The sequence below is a fragment of the Pecten maximus genome, chromosome 6 (assembly GCF_902652985.1).
Source record: "Pecten maximus chromosome 6, xPecMax1.1, whole genome shotgun sequence".
NCBI classification, from domain to species: domain Eukaryota; kingdom Metazoa; phylum Mollusca; class Bivalvia; order Pectinida; family Pectinidae; genus Pecten; species Pecten maximus.
The window spans coordinates 4454968-4474984 of record NC_047020.1 but is presented as its reverse complement, the minus strand read 5'-3'; the positions used below and the strand labels follow the sequence as shown (position 1 = coordinate 4474984).

The 20017-nt window shown below is 35.6% G+C and overlaps 2 protein-coding genes across 4 annotated transcripts; one reads left to right on the top strand and one right to left on the bottom strand.

Moving 5' to 3' along the window:
• The first annotated feature begins 999 nt into the window (after positions 1-999).
• Positions 1000-15428, top strand: LOC117328782 (salivary glue protein Sgs-3-like). Of its 2 annotated transcripts, XM_033886321.1 has the most exons (12): positions 1000-1064; positions 1197-1351; positions 1748-1807; positions 4310-4354; positions 4728-4775; positions 6157-6207; positions 7060-7104; positions 7560-7664; positions 11082-11409; positions 11467-11687; positions 11944-12070; positions 15069-15428. In XM_033886321.1, exons 2-12 carry the CDS (start codon positions 1309-1311, stop codon positions 15253-15255), a joined length of 1260 nt encoding a protein of 419 aa, XP_033742212.1. In that variant the 5' UTR covers positions 1000-1064; positions 1197-1308; the 3' UTR covers positions 15256-15428. The 2 variants fall into 2 exon arrangements, with proteins under 2 accessions (XP_033742212.1, XP_033742211.1); XM_033886320.1 differs by having other exon boundaries at positions 1001-1064; positions 11082-11687.
• Position 15429: 1 nt separating this feature from the next.
• Positions 15430-18967, bottom strand: LOC117328783. Of its 2 annotated transcripts, XM_033886323.1 has the most exons (4): positions 18773-18967; positions 18122-18647; positions 16862-17032; positions 15430-16290 (listed from the first exon to the last, which is right to left on the bottom strand). In XM_033886323.1, exons 2-4 carry the CDS (start codon positions 18255-18257, stop codon positions 15866-15868), a joined length of 732 nt encoding a protein of 243 aa, XP_033742214.1. In that variant the 5' UTR covers positions 18258-18647; positions 18773-18967; the 3' UTR covers positions 15430-15865. The 2 variants fall into 2 exon arrangements, with proteins under 2 accessions (XP_033742214.1, XP_033742213.1); XM_033886322.1 differs by lacking the exon at positions 18773-18967 and having other exon boundaries at positions 18122-18694.
• Between the last annotated feature and the right edge of the window lie 1050 nt (positions 18968-20017).

The window sequence follows — 20017 nt, the reverse complement described above, 5'->3', positions numbered from 1 at the left end:
GCAAAATTGATAACATTGGCAAGAAACTGCAGCATAGAAGATACAATGGGGGCGAGTTGAAAGTACAAGATATGCTTCTGAAACGTCAATATCAATGGAGGGGTCGCCGAAGCCGTATTCAGAATTAGGAAACATTTGTTTGCAGCAACGGGTGTAGATTATCCTGAACACAGAACATAGATGAGTATAAAACAGAGATGGAAGTATGGGGGCTAAGGAAGGAAAACAAGATATTCTTGCGATCCAAAGTTTGTTGCTCAATTTTACAGATTAACCCGTAAACGACGGAAGCATCTCGGTTCGAAAGGATAATTATATCTTCAAGTGCTTAAATCAAAATTATATTGCTGTCTGTTATTTACACCTTAATCGAAACCTCTTACAAGAATGTTAATACTTTATTGACGTATTTTGATACCGTGTACTGAGAAGTGGTATTGCGGAAGTACATATGTAGATCTTAAAAGAGCCTTTGATTTCTCCTGCAAATTCACTCTTGAAGAATGTCTATTCAAATGAAGTTTTGGATACATTTTCAAAATACTGTTGTGTAGGACGACCGAATACGATGTATACGAGTATGATATAGTATAGTGAAGTATACGATCCCGTTAGTGTAAATAAGTTAATACGTCCGTATACAAACTTGACCAGGTGTAGAAAAACGTCGATTGTAGTCACGCACGGCCGAACATCACCTTCAGGACCAGCTGACATAAACACCTCACTTAGAGAAGTCAGCTCGTCATTTCCATTCACAACGTACTCCATTACAGTAAAGGCATGCATTCTTTTCCTTGATATGACAATTTTCGTTTCGAGGAAACGTGAACGATGGCAGCAAGTAACAGCTGTAACATGATTTTTATAACTATAACCGAGGATAAAATTTCACATGTTTTGATATTTAGATATCATTTGTTGCAGATTGTTAGCTGAACAGCCAAGTACTGTCATACCCATGGGACTACACTGCCCCTCTCCTGACCCCATTGTCGTTGATTTTATCGATACCTTATCAGAATAGGTACAACCCTTGCCAGGTTCTTCAATATCACATACAGGTATATATGGATGGCGTGTTGGCTTTTGTGTTACACGATTTTTTGATAATTGTAGATAAGAGTCACCGTCGTTAACAGTAATTTTGTGAACTATATAAGGCGTGATATCAATGTTTTATATCGATATTATAGGACTGGAGATAACCACGTTGTGACCGAGAAAAGGAAGCTCAATATCAGTAAACCTTATCTAAGATAAGACACACTTGGTGACCTACTGAGGTGGTGTTTTAGTACAGAGGCCATGATGATATCTGGAATTACGACAGTTTTTTTTACATTTGCTGGTAGGTTGAACGTTGTGTATTGTTAAGTTGTTTTTATTATTTATTACAAAGCTAACAACATATAGACGTTGTGTATGTTGCGGGAAACACTATTATTTGGTACTTATGTAACAACTCTGACCTTATATTATGATAGAAGCATTATCGAATGGTCATAACAATGTGGCCCGCACCTACTTTATGTAACACGAATATAAACCATCCTAAACGAAAAGGTGAATAGGGAGTTTTGTGGTAAGTATGTATAGTACCGAAATGAGACTATTGACTGAAACATTATCAACAGTCGTACCGAAATAACCTTGCGTGTCAAGGAAATTTGATAAACATTCGTTCCTGTTCCAAGATTTTAAAATATGAATAAATTAGGAGTACCACAGCTATTTGATATTGCAGTTGTCTCAGAAGGCCACCAGAGGAGGTTTCTTTTCGGACCAGAAGGTGGAACATCTCTTGGTATGTTATGCTATTCTGTTAATGGAATATGATACCTAAATAAGGTAAAATAGAAGCAAGTATTCAACGGAAATTATGACAACATTTCCTGTACATGTACGACAGTTTAATTTCAAGCTACCATATGCTAAAGTATGTATATATCTATTTGTTGTTTACCAATATCGACATTAGAAATGATAAGCGATTCAAAATACATCAAAAAAATATGGTCGCGTACAAAACATAGTAGCCCTTACTCCTACCATATCAATGATATAGTACGAGTATGGACTATTTTTTCTATAAATATTAACCGAATGAAGACGCCTGTGATAACAAAAAATTAAACATCCAGTCATAAATATCTAGGGAGCTGCTGTGAACGAGTAACCTACACCATTATTTTACCATAATATAATGTGTGCTCAAGCCATGCTTGGCCTACTTCTATCATGTAATAAATCAGAAAAGAATTATACAATAAAATAAATCTCTACATCTATCTAGACACCAGATAAGCCAATCTAGACAAAATATAAGCCTATCTTGACACATTATAAGGCTATCTAGACGCATTATAAGGCTATCTAGACACATTATAAGCCTATCTATACACATTATAAGCCTATCTAGACACATTATAAGCCTATCTAGACACACTATAAGCCTATCTAGACACATTATAAGCCTATCTAGACACAATATAAGGCTATCTAGACATATTATAATGCTACTTCGACACATTATAAGGCTATCTAGACACATTATAAGGCTATCTAGACACATTATAAGGCTATCTAGATACATTATAAGTATATCTAGACACATTATAAATCTATCTAGATACATTATAAGGCTATCTAGACACATTATAAGGCTATCTAGATACATTATAAGGCTATCTCGACACATTATAAGCCTATCTAGACACATTATAAGTCTATCTAGACACATTATAAGCCTATCTAGACACATTATAAGGCTATCTAGACACAATATAAGGCTATCTAGACACATTATAATGCTATCTAAACACATTATAAGTCTATCTAGACACATTATAAGCCTATTTAGACACATTATAAGCCTATCTAGACATATTATAAGTCTATCTAGACACATTATAAGCCTATTTAGACACATTATAAGCATATTTAGACATATTATAAGGCTATCTAGACACATTATAAGGCTATCTAGACACAATATAAGCCTATCTAAACACATAAGTTTATCTAGAAACATTATAAGCCTATCTAGACACACTATAAGCCTATCTAGACACATTATAAGCCTATCTAGACACATCATAAGCCTATCTAGATACATTATAAGTATACCTAGACACATTATAAGGCTATCTAGACACAATATAAGCCTATCTAAACACATTATAAGTTTATCTAGAAACATTATAAGCCTATCTAGACACACTATAAGCCTATATAGACACATTATAAGCCTATCTAGACACATCATAAGCCTATCTAGATACATTATAAGTATACCTAGACACAATATAAGCCTATCTAGGCACATTATAAGGCTATCTAGACATATCATAAGCCTATCTAGACACATTATAAGCCTATCTAGACACATTATAAGCCTATCTAGACACATTATAAGCCTATCTAGACACATTATAAGGCTATCTAGACACATTATAAGCCTATCTAGACACATTATAAGGCTATCGAGACACATTATAAGCCTATCTAGACACATTATAAGCCTATCTAAACACATTATAAGCCTATCTAGACACATTATAAGGCTATCTAGACACATTATAAGTATACCTAGACACATTATAAGGCTATCTAGACACATAATAAGCATATCTAGACACATTATAAGCCTATCTAGACACATTATAAGGCTATCTAGACACATTATAAGCCTATCTAGACACATTATAAGCCTATCTAGACACATAATAAGCATATCTAGACACATTATAAGGCTATCTAGACACATTATAAGGCTATCTAGACACATTATAAGGCTATCTAGACACATTATAAGGCTATCTAAATACATTATAAGCCTATCTAGACACATTATAAGCCTATCTAGACACATTATAAGCCTATCTAGACACAATATAAGGCTATCTAGACACATTATAAGCCTATCTAGACACATTATAAGGCTATCTAGACATATTATAAGGCTATCTAGACACATTATAAATCTATCTAGATACATTATAAGGCTATCTAGACACATTATAAGGCTATCTAGACACATTATAAGCCTATCTAGACACACTATAAGCCTATCTATACACAATATAAGGCTATCTAGACACAATATAAGGCTATCTAGACACCAGATAAGCCAATCTAGACAAAATATAAGCCTATCTAGACACATTATAAGCCTATCTAGACACATTATAAGGCTATCTAGAAACATTATAAGGCTATCTAGACACATTATAAGCCTATCTAGATACATTATAAGGCTATCTAGATACATTATAAGGCTACTCAGTGTTGACTATCCTGTTTTCAGAAAGCGCTTTACCAGAAGAATGTGTATATCTGTCGGAGTTTGAAGGTAAACTATTATTTCAATTTATTATATACATATTCCTTATCCGTGTTATATATTGTTCTATAGAGGCGGAAAACAATTAAAAACTTACCATGCTTATCATCATCGTTTTGGTATTGATTATACCATATCGTTATCACAATCTACTGACGAGATCAAATGACCTAAATAACTTCCATTGTAGTTTTCTATTATCTTGGCCGCAAGCTCACTTCTGAGTACCAGACGGAAGAATCAGCTTTATAAAGCAGTTCTTTATTCATTAATTGGAATTTACTTATCTATCACTTACTTCATATTGAAATGTACTGTTCATTGTTAATCTTTGTTAATATTGTAATGCGTGTTGTTTTTATTAGAACTTGTATTATTTCAGATGTTCTTGCAATAGCCAACGGGTGGATTAAAACCGGAGAGTATTTGTGTGAGTACCATAACAAAAAGCGGAGAGTAATTGTGTGAGTACCATAATAAAAAGCGGAGAGTATTTGTGTGAGTACCATGACAAAAAGCGGAGAGTATTGGTGTGAGTATCGAAATAAAAAGAGGAGAGTATTGGTGTGAGTATCGTAATAAAAAGCGGAGAGTATTGGTGTGTGTATCGAAATAAAAAGAGGAGAGTATTGGTGTGAGTATCGTAATAAAAAGCGGAGAGTATTTGTGTGAGTATCATGATTAAAAGCGAAGAGTATTTGTGTGAGTATCGTAATAAAAACAGGAGAGTATTTGTGTGAGTATCGAAATAAAAAAGGAGAGTATTTGTATGAGTATCGAAATAAAAAGCGGAGAGTATTGGTGTCAGTACCATGATGAAAAGCGGAGAGTATTTGTGTAAAAATCGTGGTAAAAAGCGGAGAGTATGTGTGTGAGTATCATGATAAAAAGCGGAGAGTATTTGTGTCAGAATCACGATAAAAAGCGGAGAGTATTTGTGTCAGTTTCATGATTAAAAGCGGAGGGTATTTGTGTTAGTTTCATGATTAAAAGCGGAGGGTATTTGTGTCAGTTTCATGATTAAAAGCGGAGGGTATTGGTGGGTATCGTGATAAAAATCGGAGAGTATTTGTGTCAGTTTCATGATTAAAAGCGGAGGGTATTTGTGTCAGTTTCATGATTAAAAGCGGAGGGTATTTGTGTGGGTATCGTGATAAAAATCGGAGAGTATTTGTGTCAGAATCATGATAAAAAGCGGAGAGTATTTGTGTCAGTTTCATGATTAAAAGCGGAGGGTATTTGTGTTAGTTTCATGATTAAAAGCGGAGGGTATTTGTGTCAGTTTCATGATTAAAAGCGGAGGGTATTTGTTTGGGTATCGTGATAAAAATCGGAGAGTATTTGTGTCAGTTTCATGATTAAAAGCGGAGGGTATTTGTGTCAGTTTCATGATTAAAAGCGGAGGGTATTTGTGTGGGTATCGTGATAAAAATCGGAGAGTATTTGTGTCAGTTTCATGATTAAAAGCGGAGGGTATTTGTGTCAGTTTCATGATTAAAAGCGGAGAGTATCTGTACCAGTTACGTTATAAAACTCGGAGAGTATTTGAGTGAATATCATGAGAAAAATGATAATATTTGTGTGAGTATCGGAATATCAGGCAGAGAGTAATTATGTGATTATCATGATAAAAAGCGGAGAGTATCTGTGTCAGTAATGTGATTAAAGTCAGAGAGTATTTGAGTGAATATCATAAGAAATTAATGAGAGCTTTTTTATGTGAGTATCGGGATAATAGCGTCACAGAGATTGTACGTTTACCTGTTACTAACTACCAATACATCTAAGACAGATAATGTGTTGTTTGACAGATTCTGAACTACTCAGGATACGGATTAGGGAACTGGAATATGTCACTCTGGGTACGTACATATAAACATCATCTTTATCAACACCTTATGCTCGAATGTATCTGTTAAACTAACCAATGTAAAATATATAAAGATATATATAATATATATGCAGATATACTTTTCATATTGCCTCCTTTAGTAACAGGAATCCAGGTGGAAGTAAATAAAATGCGTTCTATATGTTAGAGAGTGTACCAATACTTAGCTCGTGTTTGAACTATAACTGTATTTGATAGAAAACATTCATTATAAGATGTAATTTAAGTTTCGACATTGAAGAATAATTCCTTCCAAGCAAATCAAAATATGTGTGTCCATATAAATGTTCTCAATACTTTTCATATTGAAATTGTGTACAAGTTTTATTCGTACCGATGAAGAATATTAAATGATATAAATTTAATTTACATTTATATATAACTTAGAAACATAAATGACGAAGGAAGACAACTTTTTGACTCGTGCCCTGACCGGGCCTCGAACTCACGAACTACGGCACCCAACCGCCTAGCCAGAAATACCCCCAGCTTATACCGCTGCGCCACATCGGCGTTCTTAAAAAAGAACGTTTTAATGGTGCAGTGATGGTCGGGCCGATAACCTGACATGATCATAAATTTACATTTATAATATTTATAATATCATTATATGATAGCAAGTCGCTTTTGTGTACTTAAGATTGACATTTAAGATTGGTTATTTAATTAAAAAAAAGTGTATTAAAAATTACATATCATGGCAAACATAGTTTATATATTTGACATCGTTCACTGATATCTTGATGTTTTTGTAATTGTGAGTATAATATAAGGTTACTCATGGAACAATGCAATCTTCATTTGTGTATTTATTGTAATTCAGATAATATTGAAAACGGGTACAGATACCTACTACAACAATGGAAAGGTAAAAGTTCACGTTTTATCCCTAAAGGTCATTTCAACTGAGCTGAAAAAAAGTTCAAAACACAGCCGTGTAGATTGAGATTAAATCCTGGTAAAGTAACGGGGTAGCAACAACGTAACAAAACAATCTCAAAGTCTATAGACAAACGTCGTCAAACTCCATTACCTTCATCAGCCTTGACAATTCGAATAACAAATAATAAATATCTTAACACGTGTATTACAATAGTCTGATATGTATTAATAGCATACGACGTTAGTTTCCACATAACCATTGATTCGTTGTCCTCGTGGCATACATTTATTTCAACTTTTGACTCAAACTTTTGAATACCCATTGTCGTCTTTAAGTGTTGCCGGTGAGTTAATATATGTCTAATAATACTACAAATACTGAGAGTATTCACTGACAGACAGGACTAGATATTGAACAATGAAATCATACCTTTATTGCAGGTAACAGATCCACAGAATTCCACGAGGCTATTGTGAGCATCGAATACACAAACCAATACCGTCATACAATATGTCTTAGGATGCTGGAGTATCTCCTTAACACATGTAAGTTTTAAAAGGTTAATAAGGTCATAAATAAATTCAGGAATGTCGATAAATTTTAAAGAATGAATAACATTTGAGTATCAGTAAAGCAGCATCGTAGTTACGTCGTCGTCAATACAATTATCTGTTTTTATTTGTATTTATGCTGTAATTAATTTAAACATGTAGTGTACATAATCAGATATTGATGTCAGAAGATGACATTGCTGATAGTAAATATTGTATATGAAACTGTTATGATACTCATAACATGATGATACTTAAAAATATATATCAATGGTGATAAAAAAAAGTTAGAAATGTCATTGGCACAAGTTAACCAATAGTTTTAGCATTTGATAAAAACAATTATTGGTTTGAAGGGGAACAGTTGCAATATTGTGTTATTCTACCGACATACATTGGCCCCTACTTTTGTGACGAATGACAAATATAATAAAAATACACGTGGCTACCTGTACATCAATGTCCTCGAACTTTATATCTAAGCATGCTATGATACGTAAGCATCATCAAAAGATAAAAATAATTAAGGTAACAATTTTAATGGCTTATTTCAACAAAATACATGTAGCTACCCATAATTTATCACGTTTTAAAGATTTCAGTATATACATGTAATTGATGTGAGTTCCAGTAGAAACAAGTTGTCAGTATATAGATGATATCCAATGGTTTGCTGTTCAATTGTAAATACATGTATATTTCACTAGTATGGCAGATTTCTATACATATATACGAGTGCAAAGCACGAGTGAAAACCTTTAAACAAATCTCATACGGGTGAAATATAATTGATATTAAACGGCAAACCATTAAATGTTCTTTTATTACATTTCGAATGAGGCCTTAAAATGCGTTTTCTTTATCTGCTTACTGGAAAGAAGCTAGGTAAATCCGTCGAAATGAAAACCGATCGATTCAGCTGATCGGGATAAGTGCGCATTTTTAAATATTGATACAGTTCTTTATTGAATATCAAAAATAATCAACGACATTTATAACCTCCAGCTGGTATTCATTAATTCCTAAAACACAATATTCTATCCTCAATGTAAACAGTGTAGTTGGATATTGATATTTAATGATAATAAAACGTAGTCCGTGTGGTATTACTGCACCCACGTAACAGGAAAGTAGGTCCAGCAAAACCTTAAATATTTTACTGCACAATCTGATATTTTCACTACTCATCAGTGCAGTGTAAAGGTAAATGTTATCAGTTTTACAGACAAAAAAAATAAAAAAATAAAAATAAAAAATAAAATAAAAAAAAATAAATAAAAAAAAACAACAACTTGATGTCAAATTCAGTTTACTTAGTTTCAGATCCAGTTGAAAATGTTTGTTTCCAATGAAAATAATAACCGATATAAAAGCATTTCAATACACTCATACAGACCACTGAAAATAGAACTTACCTGTCCTCGCGTTTAAGTGATTCAATCAAAGCAATGCTATAGAATATCGAATAAATCCGTTTGTGAATTCTAATATTTGGTCTCCCACTAAACGCTATACCTCTTTTATGAGTTTAGTTTATTATAACCGGTTTAATCTTGTTGATCTGTACCGTATCAAGCGAGATAACTCCTGTGTAATAACTAAATTGATATCACCCTCGTCTCAGATATAGTCAAGCCGTTATTAACTAGTTAACACAATGGTTGGCGGTTCTGTTAAAGCTTATGAGATGTCCACCCAACGGTCAATGATTGACTATTATCTCTCGACCTTGTGAGATGTCCCCCCCCCCCCCCCCCCCCCCACGATTAATGATTGACAATTATCTCTGGACCTTGTGAGATGTCCATCCCACGATTAATGATTGACTATTATCTCTCGACCTTGTGAGATGTCCACCCCACGATTAATGCTTGACTATTATCTCTCGACCTTGTGAGATGTCCACCCCACGGTTAATGATTGACTATTATCGACCTTGTGAGATGTCCACCCCACGATTAATGATTGACTATTATCGACCTTGTGAGATATCCACGCCACGATTAATGATTTACTATTATCTCTAGACCTTGTGAGATGTCCACCCCACGATTAATGATTGACTATTATCGACCTTGTGAGATGTCCGCCCCACGATTAATGATTGACTATTATCTCTCGACCTTGTGAGATATCCACGCCACGATTAATGATTGACTATTATCTCTAGACCTTGTGAGATGTCCACCCCACGATTAATGATTGACTATTATCTCTCGACCGTGTGAGATGTCCACCCCACGATTAATGATTGACTATTATCGACCTTGTGAGATGTCCACCCCACGATTAATGATTGACTATTATCTCTCGACCTTGAGAGATGTCCACCCCACGATTAATGATTGACTATTATCTCTCGACCCTGTGAGATGTCCACCCCACGATTAATGATTGACTATTATCTCTCGACCTTGTGAGATGTCCACCCCACGATTAATGATTGACTATTATCTCTCGACCTTGTGACATGTCCACCCCACGATTAATGATTGACTATTATCGACCTTGTGAGATGTCCACCCCACGATTAATGATTGACTATTATCGACCTTGTGAGATGTCCGCCCCACGATTAATGATTGACTATTATCTCTCGACCTTGTGAGATGTCCACCCCACGATTAATGATTGACTATTATCTCTCGACCTTGTGAGATGTCCACCCCACGATTAATGATTGACTATTATCTCTCGACCTTGTGAGATGTCCACCCCACGATTAATGATTGACTATTATCGACCTTGTGAGATGTCCACCCCACGATTAATGATTGACTATTATCGACCTTGTGAGATGTCCGCCCCACGATTAATGATTGACTATTATCTCTCGACCTTGTGAGATGTCCACCCCACGATTAATGATTGACTATTATCTCTCGACCTTGTGACATGTCCACCCCACGATTAATGATTAACTATTATCTCTCGACCTTGTGAGATGTCCACCCCACGATTAATGATTGACTATTATCGACCTTGTGAGATGTCCACCCCACGATTAATGATTGACTATTATCGACCTTGTGAGATGTCCGCCCCACGATTAATGATTGACTATTATCTCTCGACCTTGTGAGATGTCCATCCCACGATTAATGATTGACTATTATCGACCTTGTGAGATGTCCACCCCACGATTAATGATTGACTATTATCGACCTTGTGAGATGACCACCCCATGATTGACAATCAATATGAATGTTGAGGTGGTCAGCTATACATGGTGCCAAACTGCGACAATCGTATCCACAAAAAAAGGAAGTGGGTACAGTAGACAATACCGTCAATTAAACCCTGATTAAAAAGACATCAAAATTAATTGGTCTTTCATATGTCTTTTTCAATCCAAATTAAGTCAATCTTTTCTATTGCATTATCAGTTATTAAGGTTATCCGCTATTACAGTTCTGAAACAACATCAGGGTAATGTTTGTGCACAATATCTTCGCCTGCCAAGTAAAGAGCGTGGTCCTAATCCCGTCAAGTGTTCTCCTGTGCAAACGGCACTCACCACAACAGCAGTGCCAACATCAACTACAGTAGCGCCAACATCAACTACAGTAGCGCCAACATCAACTACAAAAGCGCCAACATCAACTACAGTAGCGCCAACATCAACTACAGAAGCGCCAACTACAGCAGCGCCAACATCGACTACAGTAGCGCCAACATCAACTACAGTAGCGCCAACATCAACTACAGCAGCGCCAACATCAACTACAGTAGCGCCAACATCAACTACAGAAGCGCCAACTACCGCAGCGCCAACATCAACTACAGTAGCGTCAACATCAACTACAGCGTCAACGCCAACAACGCCAACAAAAACAACATCAGCACGACAGCCAACAACTACAGCAAAGCCAAAAACATCACCACAGACAACGAAACCAATCCCCAGAACTACCGCACAGCCAACAACAGCAACAACTACACCAGTTCCTACAACGATTGCGTCAACGCGAACGACACAGCAGACTACATCGCCGACGACGATAAATCCGAATTTGTGTAAGGGATAGATATGTCGGAAATCGACATAACGTAATGTCAAATTATAAGAAAACAAGTACTGGGATATTTTTGTGTAAATCATTAGAGGGTGTATTTTCAGAAATCTAAATTGAGGAGAACTACTATAATGACACGTAGTTTACAATACCAGGAAGATCGGAATAGAAAATAGAACCTAAATCGTATACTGTATCAATAAAACAGATAAAGATAATAAATAACTGTGTTAAATTCCTAATTAATCTATTTTTAGCATGCGCAGTATGTAACAACGGGGACTGTAAATACAACGACACAGATTTACTGTCCTGTCCCCACCCCGATCAGTATTGTCTGGTCAGAATCAATGACAAACCGGACTCACGAACTGTTGTCCGGAGGTAAAAAGTGCTTCTATTTTTACTCTAGTGTGGTTAATAGTAGATTTTGATGCACTGGTACGATTAATACCTATTTCTGCTTTAATGAAGACCATACTTGATACTTTAGTGAGGTTAATACTGTATACTTCAGTAGGGTTCCTTCTTACTTTATACTTCAATGAGGTTCATACTTTATTCTTCAGAGAATTTAATACTGTATACTTTAGTGAGGTTAATACTGTATGATTTAGTAGGGTTCCTTCTTACTTTATACTTCAATGAGGTTCATACTTTATTCTTCAGAGAATTTAATACTTTATACTTTAGTGAGGTTAATACTATATACTTTAGTGAGGTTCATACTTTATACTTTAGTGAGGTTAATACTATATACTTTAGTGAGGTTAATACTGTATACTTTAATGAGGTTCATACTGTAAACTTTAGTGAGGCTCAAACTTTATACTTTAGTGAGGTTCATATTTAATACTTTAGTGAGGTTCATACTGTATACTTTAGTGAGGTTCACACATTGTACTTAAGTGAGGTTCATACTTTATAATTTAGTGAGGTTCATACTTTATACTTTAGTGAGGTTCATACTTTATACTTTAGTGAGGTTCATACTTTAGTGAGGTTCTTACTTGATACTTTAGTGAGGTTCATACTGTATACTTAAGTGAGGTTCATACTTTATAATTTAGTGAGGTTAATACTGTATACTTTAGTGAGGTTGATATTTTATACTTAAGTGAGGTTCATACTTTATAATTTAGTGAGGTTCATACTTTATACTTTAGTGAAGTTCATACTTTATACTTTAGTGAGGTTCATACTTTAGTGAGGTTCTTACTTTATACTTTAGTGAGGTTCATACTGGATACTTAAGTGAGGTTCATACTTGAGTGCGGTTAATACTGTATACTTTAGTGAGGTTGTTATTTTATACTTAAGTGAGGTTCATACTTTATAATTTAGTGAGGTTCATACTTTATACTTTAGTGAAGTTCATACTTTATACTTTAGTGAGGTTCATACTTTATACTTTAGTGAGGTTCATACTTTAGTGAGGTTCTTACTTTAGTGAGGTTCATACTTTAGTGAAGTTCATACTGTATACTTAAGTGAGGTTCATACTTGAGTGAGGTTCATACTTTATACTTTAGTGAGGTTCATACTGTATACTTAAGTGAGGTTCATACTTGAGTGAGGTTCATACTGTATAATTTAGTGTGGTTCATACTTTAGTGAGGTTCATACTTTGGTGAGGTTGATACGTTATACTTTAGTGAGGTTCATACTTTATACTTTAGTGAGGTTGATACTTTATACTTTAGTGAGGTTCATACTTTAGTGAGGTTCTTACTTTAGTGAGGTTCATACTGTATACTTAAGTGAGGTTCATACTTGAGTGAGGTTCATACTTGAGTGAGGTTCATACTTTATACTTTAGTGAGGTTCATACTGTATACTTAAGTGAGGTTCATACTTGAGTGAGGTTCATACTGTATAATTTAGTGTGGTTCATACTTTAGTGAGGTTCATACTTTGGTGAGGTTGATACGTTATACTTTAGTGAGGTTCATACTTTATACTTTAGTGAGGTTCATACTTTATACTTTAGTGAGGTTGATACTTTATACTTTAGTGAGGTTTATACTTTGGTGAGGTTCATACTTTATACTTTAGTGGGGTTCATACTTCATACTTGAGTGAGGTTCATACTTTATACTTTAGTGAGGTTCATACTTTATACTTCAGAGAGGTTAATACTTCATACTTTAGTGATGTTCATACTTAATGCTTTAGTGAGGTTCATACTTTATACTTTAGTGAGGTTCATAATTTTTACTTTAGTGAGGTTGATACTTTATACTTTAGTGAGGTTCATACTTTATACTTTAGTGAGGTTCATACTTTATACTTTAGTGAGGTTGATAATTCATACTTTAGTGAGGTTGATACTTTATACTTTAGTGAGGTTCATACTTTGTACATTAGTGAGGTTCATACTTTATACTTTAGTGAGGTTGATACTTTATACTTTAGTGAGGTTGATACTTTATACTTTAGTGAGGTTCATACTTTAGTGAAGTTCATACTGTATACTTAAGTGAGGTTCATACTTGAGTGAGGTTCATACTTTATACTTTAGTGAGGTTCATACTGTATACTTAAGTGAGGTTCATACTTGAGTGAGGTTCATACTGTATACTTTAGTGAGGTTCATACTTTGGTGAGGTTGATACGTTATACTTTAGTGAGGTTGATACTTTATACTTTAGTGAGGTTGATACTTTATACTTTAGTGAGGTTGATACTTTATACTTTAGTGAGGTTGATACTTTATACTTTGGTGAGGTTCATACTTTATACTTTAGTGAGGTTCATACTTCATACTTGAGTGAGGTTCATACTTTATACTTTAGTGAGGTTGATACTTTATACTTTAGTGAGGTTTATACTTTGGTGAGGTTCATACTTTATACTTTAGTGAGGTTCATACTTCATACTTGAGTGAGGTTCATACTTTATACTTTAGTGAGGTTGATACTTTATACTTTAGTGAGGTTGATACTTTATACTTTAGTGAGGTTCATACTTTATACTTTAGTGAGGTTCATACTTTATACTTTAGTGAGGTTGATACTGTATACTTTAGTGAGGTTCATACTTTATACTTTATTGGGGTTCATACTTTATACTGTAGTGAGGTTCATACTTCAGTGAGGTTCATTCGTTATACTTTAGTGAGGTTCATACGTAATACTTCAGGGAGGTTCATACTTGATACTCTTTTTCCTGTTTATAACTATGTACTTTAATTAGATGTGCTATAAGAAACAAATGTCTGATAGAATTAATACACATTTACCTCTGTGTAAATATATATGACATGCAATAAGAAAAGATAACATTTATTATGGTATACTGTTTATACGTATCATCTAGACAACGACGTGTACGTCACAACAAAAATAACCCGTCAATGTAAACTATGATAAACTCATTTCAGGTGTGTGGATAAGGCTTTCTGTGAACAGGACTACCGGACTAATGGCGGGTACAAGTCATTCTGTTTCATGGCCGATGACGGGGCATTCGGCTTCAGCTACGAATGTAACTTCTGTTGTATTACAAACGCTTGTAATTTAGGTCCGAATTTAATTCCGATTCAGAACACACTTTATCAAGGCAACTAGTGTGAATTGTCTTCTGTAAAAAAATATTGCAAATCTTAAAGGAAATAAAAGACACTTATCTAAAGTAGTTTGCATTAACATTACTGTAGCGGACACTTAACTTACTTTCTCAAATTTTAAATACAATGTTCCATATTTTATCAAAGAAAGAATAAAAAAACACCAAGACGTATCAACTTTGTTATATATTTTTTATTTCTGATGTAACCTTAGAATTCTGTAACAACAATAATTTCGCCGTTTGTCTGCTGCTTTTCTGATCAAAATTAATTCAAACTCGTACTGACATGGTTACATGTAGTGTATTTGGAACAAGTAAACCCTGACTAACCTCGTGGTAGTCCACCTCACATATTACATATTTTTAAACATGCATACAACTCTTAGAAATAAGTTACAATGAAAATAGACGCATTTTAAACTGCAATACATCATAATGATAAAATCCTTTTTAAATAAAATCGAATTTTTTGATATTTTGATATTATTTCCATTCAGCAGAATGAACCCACTCTTACATATTGTAATATACATGTGTACAATGAGTAATTTCGAATAATGCTTTTTCGTTTTGTTAACAAACTTTTAAAAACGGCACAGGGCACACAATCTAGTACGGCGGTGTGTACACGAATGGATTTGGAACCTCAGCCGCCATTTGTTGGATCTGAGGTTTGTATGTATTGTGTAGGGGAGGGACTGAACCTCCACTGGTCTGTGGTGGGGGAGGGTAGGCGGGGTCGTGGAAGCTATGTGGAGGTGGTAGTGGCGTAGGTTTCGGGAGTACAGGAGGCTGTGGATCTGGCAGTGGAGGCGTCGCTTTCTTCCGTACAGGTTTTTGTTTGGGTACCCTAACTTTAGTTGAGGTAGTCAACTTGAAGTTACTGAGATTAGGAGGACTGACTTTTGAAGTAGGTTTAGCTGTTGTTTTACGACGCGTGAGCACTCTGAATACGAAACACCCGACGATTATAACGACGACGATGACTGGTATGATGATAGCGGGGAGAGGTATGTCTGTCTCCTCTTCATCATCTGTAACAAAACATCAGACTTAAGATAAATGTATGAATGCATGTTTATTCTCAGTTTTGTGTGTGTGTGTGTATATATATACAAGGGTTGACCAGACTCACATCATGTTAGCAGTATAAATATATGGGTTGACCAGACTCACATCATGTTAGCAGTATAAATATATGGGTTGACCAGACTCACATCATGTTAGCAGTATAAATATATGGGTTGACCAGACTCACATCATGTCAGCAGTATAAATATATGGGTTGACCAGACTGACATCATGTCAGCAGTATAAATATATGGGTTGACCAGACTGACATCATGTCAGCAGTATAAATATATGGGTTGACCAGACTCACATCATGTTAGCAGTATAAATATATGGGTTGACCAGACTCACATCATGTTGATTTAATAAATGTTTGGATAAAAGGATAAAAGAATATTTAAAAAAACTTCAAAACATCTAAATTAAAAACATGTATGCACACTCTAAACACAGCCATACATTTTTCTACAAAGCAGCCAACATATATTATATTACACATGGTTTGAGTAACCTCCCTTTGAGCAGATCACATACCATTTTCATTTCCATTTCCAATAGAATATCTCAGATCGAATCCCGGGTAGACGACAGAGCTGTCTGTGTGCATGTAGAGAAGCACATACATACCGAGGCTGACGCTGTATTTCTCGTCTAAATCAATCTCACCACAGAACGTGTATAGTAATGTGTGGTAAACACAGGCACCTGTTAAAAAATAACATGTAATTAGTAATGTGTCGTAAACATAGGCAACTGTTAGATTAATAACATGCAATTAGTAATGTGTGGTAAACACAGGCACCTGTTAGATTAATAACATGTAATTAGTAATGTATGGTAAACACAGGCACCTGTAAGATTAATAACATGTAATTAGTAATGTATGGTAAACACAGGCACCTGTTAGATTAATAACATGTAATTAGTAATGTGTGGTAAACACAGGCACCTGTTAGATTAAGAACATGTAATTAGTAATGTGTGGTAAACACAGGCACCTGTTAGATTAATAACATGTAATTAGTAATGTGTGGTAAACACAGGCACCTGTTAGATTAATAACATGTAATTAGTAATGTGTCGTAAACACAGGCACCTGTTAGATTAATAACATGTAATTAGTAATGTGTCGTAAACACAGGAACCTGTTAGAAAATAACATGTAATTATTAGTAATGTGTGGTAAACACAGGCACCTGTTAGATTAATAACATGTAATTAGTAATGTGTCGTAAACACAGGCACCTGTTAGATTAATAACATGTAATTAGCAATGTGTGGTAAAGATAGGCACATGTAAGATTAATAACATGTAATTAGCAATGTGTCGTAAACACAGGCACCTGTTAGAATAACCTGTAGTATAGTAATATTCGTAGTTTGGTAAAACCAGGCACCTGTTAGATTAATACATGTAATTAGTAATGTGTCGTAAACACAGGCACCCTGTTAGATTAATAACATGTAATTAGCAATGTGTGGTAAAGACAGGCACATGTAAGATTAATAACAGTAATTAGCAATGTGTCGTAAACACAGGCACCTGTTAGATTAATAACATTTAATTAGTAATGTGTCGTACACACAGTCACCTGATAGAAAAATAACATGAAATGAGGAATAGAAGACTGTTTCAAAATGTCGATATCTTACGTGTCGTAAATATAAAATAAAAAATTACTCGGGAACGATATTCTTAATGAACGTTTGGACCACGGTGATATATCATATTTTGTAATAGAAGGGGACAGTTTAAAAGAGTCAAGATCAGCAAGTTTAAAAGAAAATGCTTACCTTGGTAAACCTTTAATGTGTCATAAGAACAGGATTCGAGTCGAAATGCTGCGAAGTAAAATGTTAAGGTATCGGAGACATCGGGCTTTCTGATCAACCAGTACTTTGTATACAAACTGAAATGAGAAGATAACATTACGGTAGAAATAGAGAGTTAGTGTGTATAACTACCTGTCGTAGTTAAGTGACGGGTTGTCGGTGTGGGAGTAGAGAGTTGGTGTGTATACCTACCTGTTGTAGTTAAGTGACGGGTTGTCGGGGAGTAGAGAGTTGGTGTGTATACCTACCTGTCGTAGTTAAGTGACGGGTTGTCGGTGTGGGAGTAGAGAGTTGGTGTGTATACCTACCTGTCGTAGTTAAGTGACGGGTTGTCGGTGTGGGAGTAGAGAGTTGGTGTGTATACCTACCTGTCGTAGTTAAGTGACGGGTTGTCGGTGTGGAGTAGAGAGTTGGTGTGTATACCTACCTGTCGTAGTTAAGTGACGGGTTGTCGGTGTGGGAGTAGAGAGTTGGTGTGTATACCTACCTGTCGTAGTTAAGTGACGGGTTATCGGTGTGGGAGTAGAGAGTTGGTGTGTACTGACCTGTCCGTAGTTAAGTGACGGGTTGTCCAGGTGTGTGAGAGTAGAGAGGTTAGGTGTGTATACCTACCTGTCGTAGTTAAGTGACGGGTTGTCGGTGTGGGAGTAGAGAGTTGGTGTGTATACCTACCTGTCGTAGTTAAGTGACGGGTTGTCGGTGTGGAGTAGAGAGTTGGTGTGTATACCTACCTGTCGTAGTTAAGTGACGGGTTGTCGGTGTGGGAGTAGAGAGTTGGTGTGTATACCTACCTGTCGTAGTTAAGTGACGGGTAGTGTATACTTTGAAAAAACATTTTTAAAAAAAAAAGTTTTTAAATTTTTAGTAATGTGTGGTTTTAAAAAAAACACCGTTGTTTAAAAACGGGGGGGGGGGGGGGGGGGGGGGGGGGGGGGGGGGGGGGGGGGGGGGGGGGGGGGGGGGGGGGGGGGGGGGGGGCCCTTTTGATTTTTAAATAAAATTTTTAAAATTTAGTTAATTTTTTTGGGTGTAAAAAAAAACCTGTGTTAATTTTTCCCTGAATTAGGTTGTGGTCCCAAGATAAAACTTTTCGGTTTTAAATAAAGATTAGGGAATTGTCGTAAAAAAGGCCCCGTTTTTTCTTTAATTTTGGGTGTTACCACGCCCCTTTGGGAAAAAAAGTGAGGGGGTTTCTTTGGGTTAAAGTTGTTTTAAAAAAATTCCCGGGGGCGTTTTTAATAAACGTTTGCCCGGTTTTATTTTTTTAAAAAAGGGGGGGTTTTAAAAAACCTCGATTTTAAAAAAAAGGTTTTGGGGTAAATTTAAGTGTTGGGTTTTCACCTGTCGAAAAAAATTAAAAGGTACGGGTGGGGCGAAAAAGGGTTTTGTATCAACTGTGAGAAAACTGGGTTTTGAAATGAGATTTGGTTTAACTTTTCGTTTTTAAGTGGGGGTTGTCGGTGGGGAGTAAAATTTGGTGGAAAACCACCTTCGTATTTAAAGGGCGGGTTGCGGTGTGGGTAAGAGTTGGGTGGTGTTCTCCCTGTCATTTAGGGGTTTGGGGGGAAGAATTGGGGTAACCTCCTTCGTAGTTGGGGGTTTGTCGGGGGAAAAAGAGGGTTTGGGGAAAGCATTAAAAAATGTTCAGTAAGATTTGGGGTTGGGGGTTAAATTTATATGGGAGGGGTCTGTAGAAATTGGGTGTAACCAACGGGATTGGGCTTTTGTAGTAGAAGGGGGGGTTTAATATTTGAATTTTGGGGGTGGGGGAAAAAGTTTTTTAAAACTCATTGTGAGGGGTTTCTTGGGAAAAGGGAGTAAATGTTTTAAACCTTGAGTTAAGTAAAGGGGGGGTAT